The following is an 8,393-nucleotide window of genomic DNA, read 5'->3' as shown; positions in this document are numbered from 1 at the left end:
TGCACCCCCCAAGTATATTTGCAAAAAAGAATTTCTTGAGAAAAAAAAAGTCTTATCATCTATATATCCATTTTTGTTGTACCATCCCCCCAAAATATATTCGCAAAAAAATAAGGTTTATATCTATCAGTATCCTTTCCCAACAAATGACTGAGCACAAACGTAATCTGCTACAATATTTACAACATTGAATATAATGATAGTAGAGTATTTTACATAGGATTAGTTCGTATACTAAAGAAAAATTACCTTAATACATCGGGACACGTGCTTTTAATTACACTTTTAAAAACATTTTTTTTCTGAGGGGAAGAGAGAAAATATGTGCGAAAGCAATGATTCGCTATTCAGGATCTTTTGTAACACTGCTTTCAAAATGATTATTTACATTCAATCAATGAAAAAGATACCATGAATGCAAAATGTTCCTGGCAAGCATATAACGCTCAAAACAAAAAAATAATAAATGTAGATTTATTATACAGCATTTATTTCAATAATGAAATGTTAATTGACAAATTTAAATTATCTAATTTAAATATTCAGAGAAGATATGAATTCTGGTAAACCCCGCCTACTTCAATATCATCTTTTTTTTCATGCGCATTTTTGTTTCTTATATAATTTCGTTTATGACTGAGTCAAAAATTAGATAAAATAAGAGTAAAATGATACCACATATTTAATTGGATAGGTACAAAACGGAACCTCTGATGAAAGAAAGAGGTCAAAATTTATATATATATGTGACTGTATCATCATGAAAAATATTCATTTGTTAAAATTCATTTTAGCGGAATCCTGTTGTAATTTTTACTTTAAGAAAAATAGGGACTAGTGGATAATTTAAGCTGTCATAATATTTCAAGGAAACAACTACGGTCAAAAGAGACCTTGAGAACCTCTCTCTCTATCCATGTGAAGGAATGTATCTCATAATGCTGCAGATACAATACATTGACAAGTAGATTGTCCGGAAATGTCCGCTCTAGTGTGATAAGAGGACATGTTGAAGTTTTCCGGTCAACTCACGTGGTTACATACCATCATTTAAAATCAATCATATGTAATAATTATCCCATTGTTCACGTTCCTATGCCTGGGCAACACTAGAAATATGTCGGCTGCTGTTCCGTCTTCCCCCGACCCCCGGCTCAAGTCGGCCGCTGTTCCGTCTTCCCCCGACCCCCAGTTGATGTCGGCTGCTGTTCCGTCTTCCCCCGACCCCCGGTTGATGTCGCCTGCTGTTCCATCTTCCCCTGACCCCCGACTCGTCCAGTCCCTGTTGATGGAGAATCCCTGCTTGTCGGGAGGTGGAGCGAACTGTAACGTGACGTACAGTATTGTCAAAACCGAAATGACGGCATCTGAAGAATCTCCGGCTTCACAGTACGAAAATTCCAGCCCCTCTTACACCTTACTTCAACCCATGCAGCGGAACCCGAGTCCTGCTTTAATGGCGGCAGTCTCAGACGAGCAGATTGCAAGACACTTTGAGAGGTCACCACCGCCTCTCGTGTACGATGATTCAATGCACAGGTGCTACCAGAACTCCTCAAGAGAACCAGGGCTCAAAATCGAAACACACTTTGAAGATCTTTCTCCTGCCATACCGCCACCACACGAGGGATATGTGCCTCATCAGTCCGGTCACCAACCAGAAAATTTTGAGGAATCTGTTTTGCGGGCACTCCAGGAAGAAATCGAACACATCTGTCAAATTCTCGAAATTTGTCCAGGTAAACAAAATATATTACGATTTAAAATTTATTATTCTAAGAATCCATATATGTAACAATTATTACAATAGTTTTTATATTTAAATTCCTTTCGTAAAATTTTCACATTTTTCATAATCAATTAAAGTCTTCGTTTATGAAATATAGATCTTCGTATTATTTTTATGAAAAAAATATTCTCGTATCTTTACATTTAAATTACAATAGTTTTAAATTCTAATTCCTTTCGTTACATTTTCCCATTTTTCATAAATAATCCAAGTTTTCGTTTATTTAATAGACCTTCGTATTTTGTCGAAAGAGAAAAATATTCTCGTATCTTTACATTTAAATTACAGTAATTTTAAAAGTTGAAATTTCTTTCGTTACATTTTCACATTTTTCATAATTAATCATAGTTTTCCTTTATTTAATAGATCTTCGCTCATATTTTTTGTTAAAAGAAATAAAATATTCTCCTATTTTTACATTAAGATCCCACTCAATGGACGAATCAGGAGGTGAACAAGTGGATAGTATGGTACGGGGATCAGTTCGGGGCCCCCCAAGGGATCATTGACAGATTCCGTATGAGTGGGGAGGAGCTCTGCTGCCTCACCCTGGACGACTTTAGACACAGATCAAAGGATGCAGGGGCCAACTTTCATGCCCAGCTGGATGTTTGGAAAAATGGTTAGTTCTAGTTTCATAATTTATATCGATCTACAATTAAAAGAAAAAAAAAACTCATCAATTCTTTCAAATATGCTAAATAAGAAAAATGTTTAACGTTTATATAGGTCATTATCTAGTATATATCCATAAAATAATAATTTCTACTCAAGATCTGTTCAAAGACCGTATCAGATTAAAAAAATTACTAAAAATGATTTTTTTTTTTTCATAATTTAAAACAAAGACATAAGAATAAAAGTAAATGAAAATGTTTCATGAAAAGTAGATAAAAGAGATTTGTAAGTTATTCTTGTTTGATTAATGATTATATGCGTGACCATCTTGAAAATTTACTAGATATATTTAAAATAAAGAAATGAATATATTATGAATTTATAATAATTATGAACAGACAGTGAAAAATCAGAAAAGAAAGCCATTTTAAACACATATTTTCCAACAATGACTTTCCTATTTTAGCTTGTAAATTATCCTCGAGAAGAGAGCAGTTGCCAGTGGTACCACCACCCAATTACTACAACTACAGACAGAACAGTGTTTCATCCCCCACGATTAGCGAATGTAGCGAGGCCTCGGGGTCCGTGATGAGGAGGGACGACTACATCTTCCACCAGTCCTCCCCTGCTGAGTACCCCTCGTCCTCTAACGCCGTGCAACAACCCGTGGGGTATCATCCAGACTACCCATCTCAGAACGAGGCTATGTCGTCATACTCCGATTACTACAGTTATACGGATTATAACTACTATGACAGTCAACCAGACACGCCTTACACACAAACTGGTAAGATTTCTTCAAAATGTTTAGCTTTGAACTGATAGAATGGAATCAATTAAGCGTCACCTTAACGTGGACTTTTCATCTCAAAGGGAAAAAATACAATTTGCAACAAGCAGTTCTAAGTCTATAGATAAATGTTTCACTGTAAAAGTTGTCATGTAAGCTAACCATTTGATTTACACGTGTTTCTGCATTTCAGATGATCTCCCAGGCTACCCTGTAGAATATCAACAGAAGCAGACGATTCATCTTTGGCGCTTCCTGAAGGAACTTCTGCTCCAACCAGAGAGATATGATAGGTACATCCGTTGGGTCAACCGTCAAGAAGGAATCTTCAAAATCGAGGACTCTCCAAAAGTCGCCAAACTCTGGGGCAAAAGGAAAAATCGACCAGCAATGAACTACGACAAATTAAGTCGCTCAATACGACAATATTATCGAAAAGGTATCATCAAGAAAACCGCCAATTCTAAACGTCTCGTGTACCAATTCTGTCCTGCCTATCTGTGATTTCTATGAACTGTATATATCGTAAAGACAGTATTGCATTTGTGGTTGTGATACGATTCGAGTACTGTGATATTAAATCTAAACTGCCTGTTTTGACCAAAGACATATCAAACTGGAGAATGAACGATGCCACTACTTTTCGGGGTGGTGAAGAAAGAAGCTTCACTAAAACTGTTAGTACTATCAATATCTGTGATCAAAGTAAATAAGTAAAAAATAAGAATTATTATTTGAAATACCCGTGATTCTAATTAATCAAAAGACAAAGTATTTTATGAAAGATAGATATTTATTTCGGTGTGGTTCTCCATATATACATGTATCTCTTGATACTAGAAGTTATGTACAAGATGAATTATTTGATCTCAGTATTGACTCAACTAGTATCCATCTATTTGATAACAACAGAATTATTGTATGTATTCTATTTCAGTATGTGTAAATATATTATGTATTGATCTCATTGTTGGTTTCTTGTTATATCAGAATAATAAAACATGAAAAATCTCGATATGATTTCTTTTCTAATTCAAGCAGTTGTTTAAGTACATGTATTCCACGCATTTGCAAAATTTTGGCAAACGTAATTAGCTTTGGAGTTAAAATAAGACAAAACACTTTCCAACCAAATATTATGAGAAATTCGATCGCACAAATGGAATTGACGAACATGTGCCAGGTATTCGAGGTATTTTCATTTAATTTGGACCTTATTTGGTATTTCTGGCGTAATTAAAGTTGACAATTTAATTGATGTACGTAAAAAACGTCTTTCTCATGAAAATTCTCATTTATTCAGTTCGCCACGTTACTTTTTTTAAAAGTATGCTTTACATCACGCATGTTAGTAAAAAGAGGTTTCATGAATCACCGCAAATGTTCATCTCTCGATGCTTTCATCCATCTAAGTAAAATTGTTTACTAGTATGTCGCAAAAATTTATGAAGTCCTCATTTTTCATGTAGAGGGCGATTTTTCAGAATTTGGAATTTTTAACAGAACCACCAAACAGAGATTAAAAGTGGAAAATCCATTTTTTTGCAATGGGAAACTTCAAATATCTGTCCATTTGAAAATGTAAAATAGGAGGTGCCTATTTGTACTGTGTAAGAAAAATGTGTAAAAGTAAATTTTATTTAATGGTCTAGGAAGAGTTGCAGATAACAGATGGGAATCCCAAATATTATAGAAAGAATAGCGGTCAGGATTTGCCATGGGCTTTGTCAAATGAAGACGAATATAGGAGACATAGAAAGGCAATGTGCAAAGTGTATTAAAGATTTTGTGAAAGTCTCATTATTTATTTTAATTATTCGGGGAATAACGGACAAGAGAGTGATCCTGAAGTGTTACAGGCACCCCGCCACCCGCCTGGAATATTCACACGCGGTCTCATCTCAGTTAATAAGAAATCCTTTCGATTTTCCTCTTTATAGTTTATACAGTACCTATAATTGTATATGTGCATGTATTTGAAAATAAACATAAATTGAAAAAAAAATCTTTTTTATATAAAATTTATTAGCTCACACTGGTGTTTGAATATTTGTTTATAGATAATCTTTCCTCTCAGAGAGTTGATAATTTTCCATTCTCGAAAGATAAAAAAAAAACATTGCATTGTCCTATGAGAACACAAAATTTAACAACGGAATGTTATAAGCAATCACTTTGTTACTCGTATTCGATTTTTTCTCTATAATACAGTTGTACATTTTTGTTGTTGTTGCATTTTTAAGGAAATACCTTAATACAATACAAATGTGGAGCTTTTCATCAATCTAAAAGCAGGGATTATTTGTTGTACATCTACCCTTTAGGCCTTTACGGTTAGATTCATACATGTGTACTAAATGCAACGATAGCTTTTTATTACAATTTGCGTCATGTACATATTTTTAAAGTGTAATACTCGATAGATTAATTAGACCAAACATGCAATAAAAAAAATTAGACATTTTAAAATTTATATTTGATTTACTTCCCAAATAAATGTCATCTTCTGATGATGCTTTTTTCATAAGAATTTGAACAGAATGAAAGGAATTCAAAATAGCGGGAAACCATTTTTAGAGAGGGGTCTGCGGCTGGGGGTGGGAGGGAGGACGCCTCACGCCCAAGCTGGTACCGGACAGACCACTGGGTGGTAAGGAAACCAGGGACCGAAAACGAAAAGTTGCAATATTGGACCATTTTTCTTGCTTTTGTTGTTATTCTATCTATTTAAGTAATTAATTTAGAAAATTATTTTTACTCTTTTGAAAATGTCTTTGTTATCACATTTCAAGTACAATATGTAATTCATTTGTACTGTTCTGCTTCAAAACACAAAATAAAAGAAACACAAAGTCGGAAATCTCCTAGAAACCATGTCTATACTATGCAACATCACTTGACCTGGTCGAGCGGATTCGAACCCTAAGCCTGCATTTCGATATATACAACCATAGTTGCAAAATTACTGTAAAAAGACAGGGATATTTTATCCAAATGCACGTGAATATCGTTCACAAAATTATCAACCTGCATGTGCATAATTTTGTGGATTATATCCATGTTTATAATATTGTTTATTGTTACGGTATTGTTACAGTAATTTTGCATGTAAAGCTGCATTCATGGAATACGCTCGTGATTAGATTTCTTGTACTCTTGCCATTATCTAGCGTAACATTCTTTTATCTACAGCAGGACGTCCGTGATTGAAGCGGACCTTTGGCATGTTTGCGGGAAAGAGCGGAATCAATATATTAATATTAATGAGTCTCAACATGCAGAATAGTTTGATGTTGTGCGGGAAAAGAGGTTAACATGTTCACCTTACAGTACTAGTCTGCCAATAGTCCGAAATATCGGACGTTTTCCAGTGTTTTTTTTTTTACGATTTTGATATTTTACCTGCCAGGAGAACTTAGCACATAAAATATCAAAATCGTAAAAAGCCTGGAAAGCGTCCGATATTTCGGACTAGTCTGTCAAGCGAATCCCGTCTATACAGCTCATTTGTCATCTTGCTTTTTTGTTAAACTTTAAAAAAAAAAATTCAGACTGTAACATGCAGGGTTATTTCAAACAATTCATTAAAAAAGAGAAAGATTTTCCAGTGTCCGTATCATCGTACCAGCGCGAGGGGTGGGGTGGAGGTGGGGTTATTTTTTTTTTAATTAAAAAATGCTAGTTGTTTTCTGAATTGGTATTGTATAGACCTGGTAGTGCTTTTTATAGTGTTAATTACAAAATGTATGAATCAACTCCATATTGATGTAGTGGGCAATTTGGTCGAGGGAGACAGGAGCAAGACGGCACGGATCCAAGATCAAAACCACCATAGTGCTAGTTCCATCCTACCAAGGACAAAAAAAAAACAAGAGGCCCAGGGGCCACAGCGCTCACCTGAGCACATTCTTTAGTCCAGGCGTTCATCACTTAACAAACTAGAATCTACACTACCTGAGGATGATTCCATATAAATATCACTAATCATAGCTTTGACACACGAAAATTTTAAAAGGTCTCTCTATATATCCCTATTTAAAACTTGTGCACCCAACTTTGCCAGGGGTCATGATTTGAACAAACTTTTACACTACCTGTTTCCACATGAGTTTCATCGTTCCTGGCCCAGTGGTTCTTGAGAAGAAGATTTTTAAAGATTTTTCCTATATATTCCTATGTAAAACTTGGCATTTTTCCCCACCCTTCTATGATTTGAAAAAAATCTACACTATCCGAGGATGATTCCACATGAGTTTCATCTTTCCTGGCTCAGTGGTTCTGGAGAAGAAGATTTTTAAAGATTTTCCCTATATATTCCTATGTAAAACTAGACTTTTGGTCCCACCCTTGCCCACATGATTTGAGCAAACTTGAATCTACACTACATGAGGATGATTCCAATGAGTTTCATTTTTCCTGGCCCAGTGGTTCTTGAAAGAATATTTTTAAAGATTTTTTCATTTTTTAAAATCATTTATTGAAAACAAACTTAAATTACACTATCCGCAAATTAATGAGTTTCATCTTTCCTCAGTGGTATATACCCTATATATTCTTATGTAAAACTGTGCACATTTTGGTCCCACCCTTGCCCCGGGGGTATATATAAGCAAACTTGAATCTACACTACCTGAGGATGATTCCACATGAGTTTCATTTTTCCTGGCCCAGTGGTTCAAAGAAGATTTTTAAAGATTTTTCCTCTCTCCTATGTAAAACTTTGGTCATTTTACACACCCTTGTATATATTTGATATATTTGAATCTACAAAATTACCTGAGGATGCTTCATGTACTTGATATATTTGATCTTTCCTAAGCGGTTCTGGAGAAGAAGATTTTTTAAAAGTGCCATTAATTTTTAATAAATTCATGATTTCTCCCCTTGGAAAAGGGCGTGGCCCTTCATTTGAACAAATTTGAATCCCCTTCACCCAAGGATACTTTTTGCCAAGTTTGGTTAAATTTGGCCCAGTGGTTCTTGACAAGAAGATGAAAATGTGAAAATTTTACGCAGATGACGACGACGACAACGACAACAACGACAACGACAGACAACAAACAAATTTTGATCAGAAAAGCTCACTTGAGCCTTCGGCTCAGGTGAGCTAAAAACTACTAGCACTACCAATATTCTTGAGTCATTCTCGTATTTAATGTTGATAGTACTACATGTTTATGTAGTTTACAATCA

The 8,393-nt window shown here is 34.9% G+C and overlaps 1 protein-coding gene across 1 annotated transcript; it reads left to right on the top strand.

Moving 5' to 3' along the window:
• The first annotated feature begins 1,117 nt into the window (after positions 1 to 1,117).
• Positions 1,118 to 3,893, top strand: LOC134238044 (DNA-binding protein D-ETS-4-like). Its single transcript, XM_062720178.1, has 4 exons — positions 1,118 to 1,739; positions 2,214 to 2,411; positions 2,874 to 3,197; positions 3,394 to 3,893. Exons 1-4 carry the CDS (start codon positions 1,118 to 1,120, stop codon positions 3,702 to 3,704), a joined length of 1,455 nt encoding a protein of 484 aa, XP_062576162.1. The 3' UTR covers positions 3,705 to 3,893.
• The last annotated feature ends 4,500 nt before the right edge of the window (positions 3,894 to 8,393 follow it).

The sequence above is a fragment of the Saccostrea cucullata genome, unplaced genomic scaffold (genome assembly GCF_032062105.1).
Source record: "Saccostrea cucullata isolate Sc308-1 unplaced genomic scaffold, CSIRO_AGI_Scuc_v1 ctg40, whole genome shotgun sequence".
Classification (NCBI taxonomy): Eukaryota; Metazoa; Mollusca; class Bivalvia; order Ostreida; family Ostreidae; genus Saccostrea; species Saccostrea cuccullata.
This window is presented reverse-complemented; position numbering and strand designations above follow the sequence as displayed.

Bases quoted from the DNA above. Each gene is read 5' to 3' on its own strand.
- LOC134238044 (XM_062720178.1), top strand. From the start codon at position 1,118: ATGTCGGCTGCTGTTCCGTCTTCCCCCGACCCCCGGCTCAAGTCGGCC. The intron at 1,740-2,213 runs GTAAACAAAATA...TTTTACATTAAG, and splicing joins AATTCTCGAAATTTGTCCAG to ATCCCACTCAATGGACGAAT. The intron at 3,198-3,393 runs GTAAGATTTCTT...TCTGCATTTCAG, and splicing joins CACGCCTTACACACAAACTG to ATGATCTCCCAGGCTACCCT.